Here is an 18,287-nt window from a genome sequence, read left to right as displayed (position 1 = left end):
GTTGTCTTACGCCGAGTCAGAACTTTGGACCATCTAGTTTAGCATTGTTGACTCTGACTGGCCATTTCAGGCAAGAGTCTTTCCAGGGCTGGGGACTGAACGTGTGACCTTCTGAATCCAAAACAGGTGCTCTATCTCTTTTCTAAAGGAGGAAGGGGGCTAATTTGTGTTGGGGAAGGGGAGAAGAATTAAACTATCTCCATCCACTAAATGTATGGTTCTTTCCTCTTCCCAGGCTCCTTTCTGGCAGCATAAGAGGAGGTGTTCAAAGGTAAGACTACATTGAAGCTGAATGTGGCAGGAATGTAAGTTACTCCAGTAACTTTGATCTGTGGGAAGCTTTTAAATGGGCTCTCTGCATCTGTGTGTGAGAAAGTGAATGAGTGAGTGATAGAGATTCTCCTCAGGGCCAACAAGAGCTGTAGTGGTAAGAAATTGGGGTGGGGGGCTTAGGAACTGTTGCTGTTTCTGCAGCAGGGTCCTTGTCTTGGAGCCATCCAATCAGCATGAAACGGGAGCCACTGAGAAGGATACTTCACATTCTTTGTTCTAATTGGAGCCAATCAGAGAGAAAGGAGGTAAATCAGCCGATGAGGATTGGCTCTTAGGGTCACTCTGGAGAGGCACACAGGAAGAACACAAAGGCATAGCTATTCTGTATGCTCCAAAACTACGCATTCGGGAAGACTGAAAACACAAAGTGCTTCCGTTTCAAGAAAATGGTGTGCAAGTTCTGTTACAGGCAATGGAACTTCAAGGAAAATACAGCTCAAGTCATTCTTAGAGGGATGTTTCCTACTATATAAATGAGAGGGTTGCCAAAATCAGTGCAGATGAGGAGAAATTTTCTGCTGCCTTCTAAATTTTAAAATTGCTGCAGAAATGTGGAGAGTTGAATTCAGGATTGGAAGAAATGAGAAACTTAGAGAATCATAATTGAAAGATATTTCCATCCCTACCCACAATGCACCTGATGTAGGATCACTGAGGATCATTGTGGATAATTAAAATGGTGGCTATACTCACCTCCTCCATTGCTCAGAGTCCTTTGCCTGCCGCTCTCTGGTAAGCCCGAGGGGGTCCCATGACAGAGAAGGATGCCTCTGAGTCACTTTGCCTGGGGCCACCACAAACTTGAAGGCAACCATATAGGCCTCCCTTCTACTGCTACTACTACTACTATTATTATTATTATTATTATTATTATTATTATCTTTTTCTTTCCTTGTTAACCCAGTGAGATCCTTTGTGCTCCCAATATCACAGTGGAACCTAGCCTGGGAATCTTAGAGAGAGGAAATGCCACCATCAAATGCTGGAGTCCTTTGAACTTATTCATGAATTTTTCTCTGGAGAGGCACAACCACAACATAAGCCACAACATAACCATTGTCACCCAAATAGCCAGAGGAATGGCTGCATTTTACATCACTAATGTAAGCCGCGAGCATGGAGGGTTATACAGCTGTTACTATTACAGCAACCTATTTCGGTCAAATCACAGTGAACAAGTCAAGCTAATGATAATAGGTAAGACATCCACAGCAAAATCTTGCTCAGCATCCCAGCGAGGCCAGGTAAGGGAAAAGTCACATAGTTCATTGGTCCAGGCTAGATGTTTTAGTCTGCTAACATGCTTAGAATGCTCCTTCAAAGATTGACACTGAATGCTTTAAGTCCACTTTAAGCCCCGCCCCCCTTGCCCAAAATGCCTGAATGAAGACTTGGAACTTGCAATATTTAGGCTGCAATCCTAATGCTGCTAACCTCAGAGTAAGCCCATTTGAATTAAACAGAAGTTACTTCTTAGGATTGTGAAGTTAGCCATAGGAGGTGTTCCTGATTTTAATCCTAAAGAACACCCAAGAAATGTCCTTTAACTGGGAACAGTGTCCACAATGCTATGGTATCTGGCACTGGCTTCCTTTTTTTTATTTTTATTTTTTATTTATCAGATTAGATTAGATTAGATTAGATTAGATTAATTACTCACCCTTCACCAGTAGGTCCCAGGCAGGTTACAATAATTAAAATTCAGAATTAAAAAAAGGTAAAACAGATACCTTCATAAGAGTAGGTATCCTATACCCTTTTAAAATGTGGGTCTTTATTGGGGGGGGGGCGTATTATTGGTCTTATTTTGATTTTATATATTGTGATCTTTTCTGTGAACCGCCCTGAGGCCTCCGGGTATAGAGTGGTATATACATTCAATAAATGAATAATAATAATAATAATAATAATAATAATAATAATAATAATAATAATAAATAGGGTGAAAACTGTATCATGAAGAAGCCAGGTGCACCTCTGTGGGAAGGGAATGGCACAACAAATGGGCTGCCACAGAGAATACCCTTTCCCGAGCCACGGCCACCCTGAACTTCTAAGGGAGGTAGAACTGCCAAGGGGCCTCCTCTTCTGATCTCAACACCTGAGCTAGTCAGTAGGGAAGAAGGTGGTCTGTTTGGTGCCTAAGTTATTTAGGGCTTGCTCAGGGCTTTGAACACAAATGTGAGCACCTTGAATTTAGGTCTGGAAATGAACCAGCAGAAAATGCAGCTGTTTTAGAACAGGGGAAATACAATATATATATGATCTGGTCACTGCATTTTGGACCAACTAAAGTTTCTGAGTAATCTCCAAAGGCATAGAATGCATTGCAATAATTCAACTTCTGGCACTTACTGTAGACTCTTTATTTAATTCCAGCATGCATTTTCGTTGAATTCTGATTTTATAGTTATCAACACATTTTTTAAAAAAAAATATTCATTGAATTGAGCTTCTTGTATGCTGCTTAGAGACTATTCGAATTAAGCAGTATATCATACCTCTCAACCGTCCCGATTTGAGCAAGACATGCCGGAATTACAGAAGCCATTGTGGCTTCTGATTGGATCCAAGAATGTCCCGTTGTTTTGGTCCAGTGCTCTGGCGTGAATCAGCTGCTTTGTGCCAGAGTACCGGACCAAGAGAGCCTTGTACTTTGGTCTCACATTCTTGCATGAGTCAGCTGACTGGGAAACCTAGCCAGATGGGCAGGGTATAAATTATTATTATTATTATTATTATTATTATTATTATTATTATTATTATTATCTCCTGTGAGAGCTTGGGAGCCAAAGTGGTTTTGGATTCTGGGCATGTGCAGGGGATGGGGAAGCCAGGTAAGTACAAAAGCTATTCAGGAGGTGTGTTTCAAGTCAGTGTGTCCACACTGTCTTTTGCAAAGACTGAATTCCTCAAGAATCTTTGTCTTTGCACAGATCCAATGTTAGGGAAGCCTAATATCTCCTTCAGTTCCACGGATCAGATCACACTGGGAAGTAATTTCACCATCTGTTGCCAAAGCCCACATGAGGATGTGGAGTTCTATTTCCAAAATGCTGATACCCAGGTGACGCATCAGACTATGGCAAACCATTTCATTGTCAGCAAGGCAGAGCCGAGGCATGGAGGGAACTACCAGTGCAGTTACCACCGTCCTTTAGAACCCTTTATCAGCTCAGAGCCCAGCAGCTCTCTGTTGTTGCTGCTTACAGGTAAGTAGATGAGCATCTTTGCATCAAGCATTGTTCTTACAAATACTGTAACAGGTTCAGATCTGGTAAAGTACAATAACACCCTTGTAAAGTATACAGTTTTGGGGTTTTTTTCCTCCTCCCCCCTTTATTTTTCTCTTCTACACAGGTTCTCTTTCTCTTTCTTTTATTTACATCTCACAATGTCTAGTGCACATAAAATTATGTACTTTTTGAACTTTCAATAAAGATGTTTTTTTTAAAAAAGAAGAAAGCATCTTTGCATGCACGTCCCTAACCTCATCTCTCAGTCTGGATTTTTTGTTTTAGCTTAATTCTAGCTATTCCAAATGTCTAGCAGCAAAATATCAGGAGGCTGTATATACAACGAGAGATCTCTCTGGGGGGGGGGGGTCAATAGAGGTTTTTAATGTTTGATGTTTTATTGTGCTTTTAAATCTGTTGGGAGCCTTCCAGAGTGGCTGGGGAAACCCAGCCAGGTGGGCGGTGTTTAAATAAATAAATAAATAAATAAATAAATATTATTATTATTATTATTATTATTATTATTAGTGAAGGCAGCAAAGAAATACATTTAGCCATAAGCTGAGAGATGAGAGTTTCATATACAGTACCAGCAACATGTTCATTTGGGAGGCCCGAGGCCAGAGTATGCTAAGGGTTTAGGGGAAGGCAGTTGAGGAACTGCAGCAAGTCTCAGAAGATGCTACAAGACCCAGAGGTCCCTCTGAAGAGGAAATGGTTGCTAAACCACTCCGTTGAAGCGGAGGTTTAAAGGCAATCTTGTGGAAGGACGAAAGGATGTAATCAGCTCCACTTACAGGCAGCAAATGGGATATATGATCTGTGAGTTTATGGCCAAAGGCTGAAGCTCACTGAGAAAGTAGAAGGTCTCAGTTCGAATCACTGGCACCTTCAGGTAGGGCTGGAAGAGAAACCTTGGAGAACCACGACCAACCAGTGTAGACAATGGTCTGATTTTGTGTAAGGCAGTTTCCTATGTCCCTGTGTCCACACACATTGCTGTTGAATGCTAAGGTGGAGACACCTGCCTCTTCCCACTCTTTACAAGCATGCCATGGCGGGCCACCTCACATCTCTTTTTCTTCTGCATGCAGATCTCAGCTTAAGCAGACCCAACATCTTCCGAAGACCCAGTGATTCAATTGCCCTGGGGGGACGTGTGAAGATACAGTGTCAACCTAAAGATGGAGCCACCTCGTTTTATTTTTATAAGGCTGGAGGCTCAAAAGCGGAGGGGCCCATGCCTTTTCCCTCAGGTGAACTTTCCATTAGTAATGTCAGCCTGGAACACAAAGGGAATTTTAGCTGCATCTATGGACGGAAACCTTTCCTTGTCTCAAAACTGAGTACATCCCTGGAGCTTCTTGTATCAGGTATAGTATCTTATTTGGTGAGTCCTGAAATTATCACATCAAACTTGAATACAGTGGTACCTCGGGTTACAGATGCTTCAGGCTACAGACTCCACTAACCCAGAAATAGTACCTCAGGTTTGGAACTTTGCTTCAGGATGAGAATAGAAATCGTGCAGTGGCAGCAGGAGGCCCCATTAGCTAAAGTGGTACCTCAGGTTAAGAACAGTTTCAGGCTAAGAACGGACTTCCAGAACGAATTGTTCTTAACCTGAGGTACCACTGTAATTCATTGCTTTTAGCCTCTTTCCATATGAACCTACCTAGACTCTGAGATCATCTATACCCTAAAATGGGGGGGGGGGGGTTGGTGGGGGGGAGGGGGCATTGGGTTTTTGTCTTTATTTTGATGATATATTATGTGGTTTTATATTCTGGTTTTGTTTTGTGATCCGCCCTGAGACCTCCAGGTATATAAATTCAATTAATACTAATACTAATATAAGACCTGAAAGTCTCACAGGGTGATGTCCAACTAAGCTTGAGTATCAATGGCCTTTGTTTATTTTTATGTTAATATTTTATTTTAGACATACAAACAAACATAGTATTATTACAATCAAACATTCACTCATTTATCATTTATTTCTAAAGCATCCCACATTAAAACGGTGTATTTAATGTTCTATAGTACACATATAATATTGCAGGGTTTTCTAAAATTTTAAGCATTTACATTTCTATTGTGTGTGTGTGTGTGTGTGTGTATGTGTTTTACCTTTGTTTGCTTGCTGTTTTGGATACATAGACAAAAATACTGTGATAGGTTTTTTTTGTTTCATTTTGATTATTTGAGATGTTAAGGGAGAAATACAATCTGCAGCAGAATTCCTGGGCTAGCGGATGCAAAATGACCTGGCCAAGCCAGGGCCATTAAGAAACAATACAGGGCCATTGAGATCCATGAACAATGTAAGAGAACTGTCCTCCCCTTTGCCCTGAGGTGTGAACAGAGACTGGGTTTGGACCAGGGTAACTGGCTGAGGTGACAGGAAAAGAAAGGTTTTTTTGAGCAAGGGTTGCTGGGGAAAATAAGAAGGAAGAAAGTCTTGGGAAGGCTGGCAGGGAGAGATGCCCTGGACTGCAGGACTGCGCTGCTATGGGAGATCAGCCCCTCTTGAAATGACCAGGTTGTAAGATCTGGACTCCCTGCATGCAGACTGAAGGTGTAAATAGGTAAATAAACCATATTTCTTAAAGCTATGACGGTCTCCAAAGGACCACAGACCCATTGTGAGTGCCCCAAACGCCATGGGCTCTTGCAGAGAGAGGGGGAGGCACCCAACTTTTGTAACCATGCAGTCACAAAATAATAAATAATCCACAAACCAAGAAAACAATAATTTCATAAAACAGAAACAGCTACTAGCACTATTTACACAGAGGGCAGCTATAAACCTTAGCGTTCTCAATTTTAAAAACAGTTAAAATAGGCATTTTAAAACATATTTATTTAACCCAGAGGCCCATGTGTCCTCTGTAATTTTAGGGTATGCCTAAATAAATAAATATTATTGATACCCCGCCTATCTGGCTGGGTTTCCCCAGCCACTCTGGGCAGCTCCCAACAGAATATTAAAAGCACAATAAAGCGTCAAACACTTAAAACTTTCCCAAACAGGGCTGCCTTCAGATGTCTTCTAAAAGTCAGATAGTTGTTTATTTCCTTGACATCTGATGGGAGGGCGTTCCACAGGGCAGGTGCCACTACTGAGAAGGCCCTCTGCCTGGTTCATCTGGTTCACCAGCTATAGCCATTCCTGAACAGAGACAGCCTGATCACTGTAGCCCATTCATTCATAACCTCAAGGCTGGATTACTGCCACATACTGTACTCTAGGAGTGGCTGTCCTTGGTGCTGATTGGGAAGCTCCAGCTGATGAGCAGTGCAATGGCTGGGCTGCTTATGGGGGCACATAGCTGCCAACATATAACACCACTGTAAAAAAAAGCTGCACTGTCTCCCCATCTACTACTGAGCCGGGTTCAAGGTCCTTGTGTTCATCTACAAGGTCCTGGGTATCTTAAGGACCACCTGAAGCTTTATATCCAGCTTCACCATGGAGATCATCTGCATGGGCATCACTGGTCGTCCCCAAAATTGGCAAGGCTCGCCTGACAGCAATATGAAGCTGAGCTTTTAGTGCCATCAGCCCGGTCCTGTGAAATGCCAATAGAGATTCAGTGGGTGCCGGCCAAAAATTATGCAGGCAGGTAAGAGCATGTATTTCTGTAACAGCTAATTGATTATCTCTGGTTTAAAATTTTACCCAGTTCTTATTCCATATAGGTATTATTGTTGTGAGCTGCTTTGAATTCTTTTATGCCAATATTTTAAAATAAATAATTTTTTAAAAAATAAATACATTGTTTTTTAAATAAATAAATAGGCCCAATGAATTTTCTTTTGACTAAGCTGAGTTGTTGGGTGGATATCTATGATCAGAATAGGAAGTGGTTGTCACCTGCCCCTTATTCATTGATATGGCAGAGAAAAGTTCAGTACAGTGGTACCTCGGGTTAAGTGCTTAATTTGTTCCGGAGGTCTGTTCTTAACCTGAAACTGTTCTTAACCCGAAGAACCACTTTAGCTAATGGGGCCTCCTGCTGCCGCTGCGCCGCCACTGCACGGTTTCTGTTCTCATCCTGAAGCAAAGTTCTTAACCCGAGGTACTATTTCTGGGTTAGCGGAGTCTGTAACCTGAAGCGTATGTAACCCGAGGTACCACTGTATGTATCTTAACAGGACTTGGCAACTGGGGAGGGATTTCCCTCCCCTTATATTTTCTTTTGCACAGATCCCAAATTATCCAGACCCAGGATCTTCCTGACACCCGCTGAGCCTGTTTACCCAGGAACAAAAGTCACTATCCATTGCCAAAGCCAAGACATTGCAGCAGCATTCTATTTTAAAAAGGATACAGACCAAATGGTCCCTACGGCCATCAGTAACAACGGGGCCATGGCAATTTTCGATATCAGAAATATAAAGCCGGCACATGCTGGGAACTATATCTGCACTTATCGTCCCAAACTAGAACTTTTTGTCACCTCACCATCCAGTGATCCTGTGGAGCTGCTTTTCAGAGGTATGTTCTGAGTGTTTAGGTGGAACCAGAAATAATTTCAAGAGTGAAGTTAAGTAAGCTGACAGTAGAATAAGGGTAAGCCCTGATTCCTGGAGTCTGATGGGACCCCTTAGACTCTTAAGTTTGCATGGGTAGGCAAACTAAGGCCCGGGGCCGGATCCGGCCCAATCGCCTTCTAAATCTGGCCCGTGGGCAGTCCGGGAATCAGTGTGTTTTTACATGAGTAGAATGTGTTCTTTTAATTAAAATACATCTCTGGGTTATTTTTGAGGCATAGGAATATATAGTCCGGCCCCCCACAAGGTCTGAGGGACAGTGGACCGGCCCACGGCTGAAAAGTTTGCTGACCCCTGCCTTAGAGTTTGATTGATAATATCACATGATATCCCACGCCATAACTCCCACCATGTAAGTCCACCATGACATGTATTTCAGGATCATGCGCCCCCTCTACAATGAAGGCAGGCCTTCATGGACTAATAGGCAGAGTTTTTAAAACCCCTAGCCAATTTGACTTGAGTCACAATAGGGTATCTGATTGGCTTGACTGGGCTATGTGACCCCTCTACAATGATGTCACATCACTGTGGACTAATCAGAGGTTTTAAACCCCCAACCAATCTGCTACTTAATCTGCTGGAACTTTTAGAAGTGTTGGGGCTGCCTCAGTGTGTTGACTCCTAAGAATGTGTCTGGGCATGTAAAGAGGCCATCCTACAGCAAGCCCAAGTTCCGCTTTCCCTGATTGCATGAGGTTGAATACCTCTGCCTATTGGCCCACAATAACCTGCTGTCATTGTGGAGAGGTCACATGACCTCTCCTAAGGCATGGCATGGTGGTCTTAAAGGGTGGTATTTCTGAGTCGGGGCTGCCGGGGTGGCATATCATGTGATCATCAATCAAGCTGGGGAAGGAAGACAACTAGGGGGTGAGGCTTAAGCATTTGACAGGCAGTAGGACCTTTATACTACTGCTGACAACCATAAATAGCTGTGGATACCGGTATATGAGTGGGAAATTATTCTGTCTGATATTTACACTGGTCACCTCCATTATTGTTTTGCTAAATATCCGTGCTAGGAAAGTTCATGATGACCTCATTCACACATCCCAAAACCATGTGAGAACCAAAACAGAGCCCTCCAGTGAAATCCACAATTTTATTAATTTTGCTGTGCAGTTATGCAATCACAATGTGCACAAAAATGCACATATTAGGGTAAAACGTGTCTTAAAGTGCATATATTATTGAAAACAACATACAAAATACATTATTGTAGGGGAAATCGCTTTGCAAAAATGTGCATATTAGGTAAGATTTGTGTTCAGTGCTGATAATTTTTCATGACGGTTTTTTTTAAAAAAAACCCCACAGCAAACTGATACAAAAAATGTAATGCATTGAATTGAAAATGAGAAAAAGAAAAGCCAAAATTGACAAATTCACCCATCCCCAGACACGCCCCAATCACATGGTGACAGTCAGCATCTAAATTCTTTTTTCCTTCTGTGCACAGATGACAGCTTAATAAAACCTTCAATCTCCATCAACCCCAGTGAGTTAGTTGCCCTTGGAGGACAAGTCAATATTGTGTGCACAATTGCATATGGATCTGCACAGTTTTATCTCCATAAGACTGGAGATCCAACACCAAAGTATTCCAGGATGGGTAATTCGAGCACCCACACTTTTTCCATTACCAATATCAGCTTGGAGGACAAAGGGCATTATACTTGCAGCTACATATGTTCAGGAAATTCCTTTTTCATCTCAAAACACAGTGTCCCCCTGGAGCTTCTGGTAACAGGTAAGGCTAGTCCTCCAGCAATCTGCAATATTTGTTTTAGAATGGCCTTTAAAGCTTATTCATTCATTTATCTAGCACTTCTGGTTGTTTATGTCATAAATGTTTAAATGGGAATTTGCTCAGGTGAGTTTGAGAGGTAGCAGTGTTCTCCTGCTCCTGTGTTTTTTGCATCACCATGATATGAGGGAAATTAAGCAAAGTGAATCTTTCTCCTAGCTATGGGATAACACAATGACGAGGGACGGAACAAACTACAACTGCTTATTTTCCAGGCTGCTGTTCAGGTCATTGGGTTGGAACCAGTAAGAATAGTTGGCAACTCAACAGAAATGCAGGATTCTTCCCCCGTGCCCTTCTAGAATATTTGGCTAAACTGGATTTGCCTGGGATAAGTTCATCACAAAGAGGTCTAAATGTTCTTTCATGTTGAAGACATGTTAGACTTAGGCCCGTTTAAACAGTATCAAACCACTTTCAACAACCATGTCTTCCAGCAAAGACTCAAAAGGAAGTGTAGTTTGTTAAGGGGGCTGACAGTTGCTAGGAGACCCTTATTCCCATGACGTAGGTACAATTTCCAGAGTGGTTTAACAACCAGTGCCTTAGAAATCAATGTATCTTCACAGAGAACTCTGGGAATTGTAGTTCCGTTAGGAGAATTGGTGTCTCCTAACAACTCTCAGGATCCTTAACAAACTATACTTCCTGGGATTCCCAAGCTGTAATCGTTTAAAGTGGTGCAATACTCCTTTAAACGTATAGTCTGCACAAAAAATTTCAGCAAGGCATACCTGGTCGAAGAAGCAATGGATGCCCTTTCACTGGAAATAATATAAACCAGCAGTTATAATCAGATCTCTCCGTAGTGCTGAAGGGACAACAAGAGATCAAGAAAAAAGCAGGGCGATGATAAATGGAGTGGGACTCCTCACCATCCAATCTCTCCCTTTCCACAGATCCCAATTTACCCAGACCCAGTCTTTCCTTGAGTTCTGTCATTGTCAATGTGGGAGAAACTGTCTCCCTCCAGTGCCACAGCCAAGACAGGGCCGTGACATTCTATCTTCAAAAGTCTGGAGAAATGAAGCCTCTGCAGCGCCTTGTGACCAGCAGGAACACAGCCACCTTCACCATCATTGCAGAGCAGGAGCACAATCGAAGCTTTGCCTGTAGTTACCGCCCTTCGTCAGATCTTTTTGTCATCTCAGAGCCCAGTAAGCCTGTGGAGTTTCTAGTTATAGGTAAGGGAGTCGTCATTGCAAGCACCTTCCCCACCCCCTTGCTTCAGCTTTCATTTCTGGTTTGAGCTTGAGCATCAAGCTGGGTGTTTACTAGCACAAGGCACTAGAAGGTATCTGGAGAGGGCACATAACATGGATTAAACCAGGGATCGGCAAGGTTTACCTCGCCTGGGCCGGTTCACCCTCTTTGGGCTGGATCCCTCGGTGGGCTGGATCGCACACTCACACACACACCCCCGCCGCCGCAATTTCCAGCATCTGTGCAGACGTGATTTCCAGCGTCTGCATCTGCACAGGCACAATTTCCGGTGTCTGCGTCTGCGCAGACATGATTTCCGGCATCTGCGCATGTGCAGACCTAATTTCCAGCACCGCAGAGGCAAGTCCCCGTGCTGTGCTGCGCCGCGCCGTGCTGGTTTAGTGCAGCGTGAGGGGACTCATGGAGCAGATGGCTCGGTTCAGGGGCTCGGGGGCAAGTTAAACGACCCCCATGGGCTACTTGTGACCCATGGGCCTTAGGTTGCTGACCCCTGGATTAAACAGAGGTTTATTTAATGAGTCCCACTTCCTCGGTGGGAAGATGTAGCGTTTAAAAAACAATAATTCCCCTGCCTGTTCCATATCAGACTTTCCTGGAAAACATCTGGGCTGACTTTGTTAAAGCAAGTTTTGCATACTTGGTGACCCCTGTTGGGAATCTGTGTACGTGCAGCTACTCACACAAAGTCAGTTAAGGTTTGGCAGACAGTCAGAAGGCAATCTGAAGGAGTAAATCTGCCTGGTGATAACAGAGACATGGAGACCGCTCCCTGATTGGTCAAGCTCTCTCAAAGGAGTGATAATTAATGGCCTACTAACTGTTAGTTCAGTATTTCAGGTTCAGAGTTCTTCGTGTCAGAGAGAGCTAGCAAAAGATCTGTGTTCTGTTCCTGTAAATAGTCCACTGTATATAATAAACACCTAACTGCAAGTTCCTGGTTCCTGCTTCATTTATCCTGTCTGCAGCCAAGTCGCCAATTGCTTCCGTGGATTCTGCGTTTACTCTGCTAGGTCTGGCTAAGGTCCTGCAACTAGTCAGAAAGTTGCGAAACACCAAATAGGTTTTGAAAGGGCTGTAAGTTATCTGCTTTTCTGTGCTTCATGCTTTATATGCTCATCTAACAAATACAACTTGTTAAAGTTCATTCTGAGTGTTCCTTTTACTGCCAGCCTGAATCCAAAAGAATATCTGATAAGACAGCCATTCACTTATTCCACCAGCAAGTGAAAGTTTATCTGTTTTGACAAGTATTTGGCTGGCTTTCTCTTTTTATGACTTATTTCATTTTACTTTTTTTTAAAAAAGTATTCTCTGCTTTGTCTTAAGCTAGTTTTGATCTGCTGTTGTTTAGCTTGTTTTACTTCCTTGTGTGCTTGTTTTGAAATATAGAATCATAGAATCATAGAGTTGGAAGAGACCACAAGGGCCATCGAGTCCAACCCCCTGCCAAGCAGGAAACATCTTATGGCTTCCATTAAAGAGAAAAGCATAATCCCTAATGTAGCTTCCTATCCTGTGGCTGAAGACAGAGCCCCGGCTTATGGTTGTCAACATCTCAATTCCGGTTTCCTTCTGTGCACAGATCGCAGGTTACACACACCAACCATCTCCATTGTTACCAGTCAGCTGATTGCCCCTGGAGCACAAGTCAACATCACGTGCACAACGAATGGTGGACCTGCAAAATTCTATCTCCACAAGGCTGGAGATCCAACACCAAAACAGTTGGTGAAGGCTCACAATCATGTGGGTATTTTTTCCATTGGCAATATCAGCATGAAGGATGAAGGGAACTACAGCTGTAGCTATGCATGTTTAGATCGCCCGCTGTTAGTCTCACAACCAAGTAACTTCCTGGAGCTTCTTATAGCAGGTATGTTGTTGTTGTTAAAAGCGGGGTGGGGCGACGACAATCAGTGCAGAATACATAAAATGCTCATCCAACAACATTTTTTGAAGTCTGACTCAATCCATTAGAACAGTGGTTCCCAATTAGGGGTCCGGGGACCCCTGGAGATCCATGGAACACACCCAGGGGGTCCATAGCACCACCCCCTGCCAGGGGCTCACTTATCTTGTTAAATGCACAGTGAACTCTGTCTCTATGTTTCCTTGATCCTTCAGCTCTGTGACTTACCATACTTTTTAGTTTTGGAGGTTATTTAACTTAAATTACCGTATTTTTCACCCTATAGGACGCACCGGCCCATAGGACGCACCTAGATTTTTGGGGGGGAAATAAAGGGAATTTTTACATGATAAACCTATTTTTAGCCATCTCACCCCTTGCTTTTCCCTTAAGACCAACTGCAGTCGTTAACAGTCGTCAACAGGTTTCCACACCTATCAGCCAATGACCCATTCCCACCACCCTTCTGAGTAATACCCCTCCCCACCCTCTCACTATATATAAGTGTCTGGTGACTTCAGTTTCAGTGTATCTGAAGAAGAGTGCATGCACATGAAAGCTCCAACCAGTAACAAACTTAGTTGGTCTCTAAGGTGCTACTGAAGGAATTCTTTTATTTTGTATAGTCCCAGTTAACGTATTTCCGAGGACAGTCAGGAAGTCTGGGATGCATAGATATAAAAGCTATTGCACAACTAACTCTGTATGCAGATGTACTTGCCTCTGCTTTCACATCCAGAGCAATGCATCTTGCACATTGTGGTCTGTTGGAATAGACAGTTGGTGGGATCAGTGGATTAAAGTCTCCCTGTTCATTTGCTTATGTGCACAGGTCCTCACACCTCCAATCCGGGGACTTCTGAGCCTCCAGATTATACCCTGATCAACATAATTAGATTTGCCATAGGAAGTCTGATCCTCTTCCTCCTCACATATGTCATAATCAGAGACCAGCAGCTCCAAAGGAAACATGGCCTTAAAGTGAGATGACTCTCCTCCTGGAGGAAACATGGATTTAAGGTGAGATTACCGTATGTTCCAGCGTACAAGATGCCTTTTTCTCCCTGGAAAATCACCCCAAAAGTCAGGGGTCGTCTTATACGCCGGGTATACACGTTGGGAAGGAGGAGAGGGAGCTGGTGAGCAGAGTCTGCCATTGCTCCTCCTCCCTCTCCACAGAAGGGGACGCAGAAAGTCCTTCCGAACGCGATGCTCACCCGCCCGCCTGCCAAATGCCTCGCCTTGGGCTGCTGCGATGGCAGAGGCAGCAGAGGGGTGTGCGCTCTGCCCCGGCGGTGCTCAAACTCTAAAACTCTAAAATTAAACAGCAAAAGTTGGGGGTCGTCTTATACGCCCAGTCGCCTAATACGCCGGAATCTATGGTACTCTTCCACTTCCTGGTTCCACACTGGTTCCTTTGATTTTCCAAACTAGGTCTGAACCTAATCTCAGACCCTCCAAGTGTCCCTATTTTCCAGAGACAGTCATGTATTTACAGAAACCATCTAGGTTTCTAATTTGATCCTGGAATATCCTGCTTTACCTTAGGGTGTCCCTATTTTCATCGGGGAAATGTTGGAGGGTATAGAATTAGGCAACCCCTGAGTCAAGGAGATAAGTAACTATACAACCTTTAGAAGACATCTGAAGGCAGCTCTGTATAAGGAAGTTTTCTTTAATGTTTAATGTTTTATTATGTTTTTATCTGTTGAAAGTCACTCAGAGTAGCTGGGGCAACCCAGTAAGGTGGGCGGGGTATAAATAATAAAATTTTTATTATTTTGGAATAGGGCGTTCCTATTTTCATCAGAGAAATGTTGCAGGGTATGTAATCTTCAAGGGACTTTTTGCATTTGCCCACTGTTCATATACTTTTCATTTTGAAAGAAAGGTCCAGGTTTAGTCACATCCCTTAGCTTCTCTGCTGAAATGATCACTGGTGAAAAGCTCCAGGATGCAAGTCAGATAAGACAGTTGAGAAGAGGGAGGTAGATTAAAGGTCTGATACAGTAGAAGGCTGGTCCTTATTTTGCTTGGTATACATTCAAAGAAACATACAAATAATTTCATGCATTCAAGGGAGCTGTGGCTAGCTTGTGTTTCTCTTATCACATCGGCCACCACTCCTTTCCACGACTATGGGACAATCACCCTCCAAAGCCAAAGGACTTTCAAACACAATTTTTGATATTACATGGGTATCACATGTTCAAAGAAAGAAAACACCAACCGGTTGACTTCCAGAAGCCCATGGACACTACTTACAAGCCTCTTTGTATCCCATCTATTATCCGTATCCAACCTTGTGCCTCTATCCCTTTCTGTGCTCAGGAAGTCCCCAGGAATGGATGGAGTAGGGATAACAATGACACCATCCGCCCAGTGTTGATTTTAGGCAAACGTCCCAATGAATGGCAGCTTAGCCCCCTCTTGTCCCCCCTCAAGTTATGCACACAGCTCAGCCTCTAATGCCAGTGTCTAGTTAATCCGGGTTGGGGAAAAAACCCTCTATTGTTATTATTGGAACGTGGGTGGTACTGTGGTCTGAAACACTGAGCCTCTTGGGCTTGCCGATCAGAAGGTCAGCGGTTCAAATCTGCGCAACGGGGTGACCTCCTGTTGCTCGGTCCCAGCTCCTGCCAACCTAGCAGTTCAAAAGCACACCAGTGAAAGTAGATAAATAGGTACCGCTGCATTGGAAAGGTAAATGGCATTTCCGTGCGCTCTGGTTTCTGTCATGGTGTTCCATTGTGCCAGGAGCGGTTTAGTCATGCTGGCCACATGACCCAGAAAGAGCTGTCTGTCTGTCACTCGGCCTGAAAGCAAGATGAGCGCTGCAACCCCATAGTCGCCTTTGACAGGACTTAACCGTCCAGGGGTCCTTTACCTGTTGTTATCTCATGCCTTTTCCACTATATTTACAGGATATTTATATTGCCCTTAGATTTTGATGTGCAAAAGTACAAGAGATGTTGAAATCACTGGCCAAGAAGCCAAGCAAAGATAGCTCCACAAGTCCACCATGATGACAAGATATTTTCTCAAGACATACAACGACAATATGAGATTATTCTTTTTTCAACACTCAGGCATATCAGATGCACCACCGCATGAAGCAGGCTGATAAGCAAGCTTCTTCTTCTTGTCACTGGCTACAACCTATGAATTGGAGGGTTTCTCCCAATTCATCAGTCTTCAGTCGATCTATTACAAAAAGCACTTTTTAATTATTGGGGCTGCTCTTCAAGGCACTGTGTGTTTATTCTCTTTGGTTTAATTTATATTTTGTAATGGTGTTTATTTTACCGGTATTTGATGTCATTGTGTTTTAGATTTGTTACTCTTAAACTGTATTTTAAAAATAATAATAAAGATGGGGTTTTCTTCTCAGTTTGTGTTATTTCGTCCATTACATTGTATAATACTTTACACTGCTTCATAATCTCAAAAAAGTAGATAGTCTGAGAAACTGTGGCTTCGGGACTGTTGTAGGCCTTAGTTTTGTCATATATATGGCCGGAATCTTTTGATTTCTTTGTTGCTGCCTGCATGCCCTATACAGGGCAGCGAATATTTCAGTTTACAAGGCTCCATGTCCTTTTGATTTTAATTTTAATTTTTTATTGGAATTTTATTTACAACATAACACAACCCCCCACCCCCATTACACAAATCCACCCTCATAAAATGTGAACATAACATACAGTGAGCATAACATACAATACAAGCAACCAAATAAAAAACTTCCTTTATCATGCCCTTTTGAATCAAGCTAGAATGAATAAGACACTGAGGAGCTCACTTGGTTAGAGTCTCACATAATCCTCTAGCACCACTCTTTATATCTTTCTATGGGTGAGAGCTACCTATAGAAAATAACTGAGAAATACCTGGCTGGGGAACAGGTATTCACGCCACACACACCCCACCAAGCAGGACAACAGCAGGATCTTGAGATAATACTCTTCGTAACTCAGTTTTTACTTCACGTGATAAATGTTGATTTTTTAGAAAAACGTTTCTATACATTTAACAGCATGAAGCATTCATAGGGAGTCCAAGCCATCTGCATGTCACCGAGTGCTGCATTTAGACTGGAAGCGGCAATTTAAGCAGCCTAAGGTAAAGGTAAAGGGATCCCTGACCATTAGGTCCAGTCGTGGCCGACTCTGGGGTTGCGGCGCTCATCTCGCTTTATTGGCCGAGGGAGCTGGTGTACAGCTTCTGGGTCATGTGGCCAGCATGACTAAGCCACTTCTGGCGAACCAGAGCAGCACATGGAAATGCCGTTTACCTTCCCGCTGGAGCGGTACCTATTTATCTACTTGCACTTTGACATGCTTTCGAACTGCTAGGTTGGCAGGAAGAAGAAGGAGAGGAGTTTGGATTTGATATCCCGCCTTTCACTCCCCTTCAGGAGTCTCAAAGCGGCTAACATTCTCCTTTCCCTTCCTCCCCCACAACAAACACTCTGTGAGGTGAGTAGGGCTGAGAGACTTCCAAGAAGTGTGACTGGCCCAAGGTTACCCAGTAGCTGGATGTGGAGGAGCGGAGACGTGAACCCGGTTCCCGAGATTACGAGACTACCGCTCTTAACCACTACACTACACTGGCTGGGTGGAGCAGGGACCGAGCAACGGGAGCTCACCCCATCGCGGGGATTCGAACCACCGACCTTCTGACTGGCAAGTCCTAGGCTCTGTGGTTTAACTCACAGCGCCACCCACGTCCCTTAAGCAGCCTAGACTTTCCTATAACATGGGAGGTGTTTCAGTGCTTTACAATCACAGTGTCCAGGGCTCCTGCCCTCAAGTGAAGCTGCCACAGTTTGAAAGGGTAAACAAACCAACCCCTATAATTGTAATTGTTTGTGGCCATTGTGTTGCTTTTGATTTTGTGGACAGTTTGAAAGGGCACAGTGCTCTGATTTGGATTTCATCATAACCTTGGGCACACGAGAATGGCCTCAAGTCATTCCCACTTTTTGCTAGGGACCTATGCAAGATTTGACAAGTATAAGGGATTTCTGTGTTAATTCAGACAACTCGCCCAAAAGATCTGGTGCTACTGGGTTTAGAGACTAGTAGTTCCTGCTCAGAGAACTTTGTGGGAAGTTTGAATTGCAATTATATGCTCGGATCCAGGGGATGTGAGACTACTTCTTCATAATAAAACTAATTAAAACAGGATTTTAATATAATTTTAATAGGCCTCACAT

The 18,287-nt window shown here is 43.4% G+C and overlaps 1 protein-coding gene across 4 annotated transcripts; it reads left to right on the top strand.

Annotated features, from left to right (window-relative positions):
* Positions 1-241: 241 nt before the first annotated feature.
* On the top strand, positions 242-16,492 carry LOC310663583 (leukocyte immunoglobulin-like receptor subfamily A member 2). Of its 4 annotated transcripts, none has more exons than XM_083411594.1 (10): positions 242-271; positions 1,238-1,530; positions 3,270-3,545; positions 4,664-4,942; positions 7,780-8,070; positions 9,589-9,879; positions 10,836-11,120; positions 12,743-13,033; positions 13,902-14,089; positions 15,994-16,488. In XM_083411594.1, the coding sequence occupies exons 2-9, from the start codon at positions 1,338-1,340 to the stop codon at positions 14,057-14,059; spliced, it is 2,064 nt and encodes a 687-aa protein (XP_083267720.1). In that variant the 5' UTR covers positions 242-271; positions 1,238-1,337; the 3' UTR covers positions 14,060-14,089; positions 15,994-16,488. The 4 variants fall into 4 exon arrangements, with proteins under 4 accessions (XP_083267720.1, XP_083267721.1, XP_083267723.1 ...); XM_083411595.1 differs by having other exon boundaries at positions 16,014-16,486; XM_083411596.1 differs by lacking the exon at positions 242-271 and adding an exon at positions 287-305.
* Positions 16,493-18,287: the final 1,795 nt, after the last annotated feature.

This window comes from Podarcis tiliguerta (assembly GCF_965153285.1).
Source record: "Podarcis tiliguerta genome assembly, chromosome: 13".
Classification (NCBI taxonomy): domain Eukaryota; kingdom Metazoa; phylum Chordata; class Lepidosauria; order Squamata; family Lacertidae; genus Podarcis; species Podarcis tiliguerta.
Note: the sequence above shows the minus strand (reverse complement) of the source record. Positions and strands in the feature narration are given on the sequence as shown.

Bases quoted from the DNA above. Each gene is read 5' to 3' on its own strand.
- LOC310663583 (XM_083411594.1), top strand. From the start codon at position 1,338: ATGAATTTTTCTCTGGAGAGGCACAACCACAACATAAGCCACAACATA. The intron at 4,943-7,779 runs GTATAGTATCTT...TCTTTTGCACAG, and splicing joins CCTGGAGCTTCTTGTATCAG to ATCCCAAATTATCCAGACCC. The intron at 11,121-12,742 runs GTAAGGGAGTCG...TTCTGTGCACAG, and splicing joins TGTGGAGTTTCTAGTTATAG to ATCGCAGGTTACACACACCA.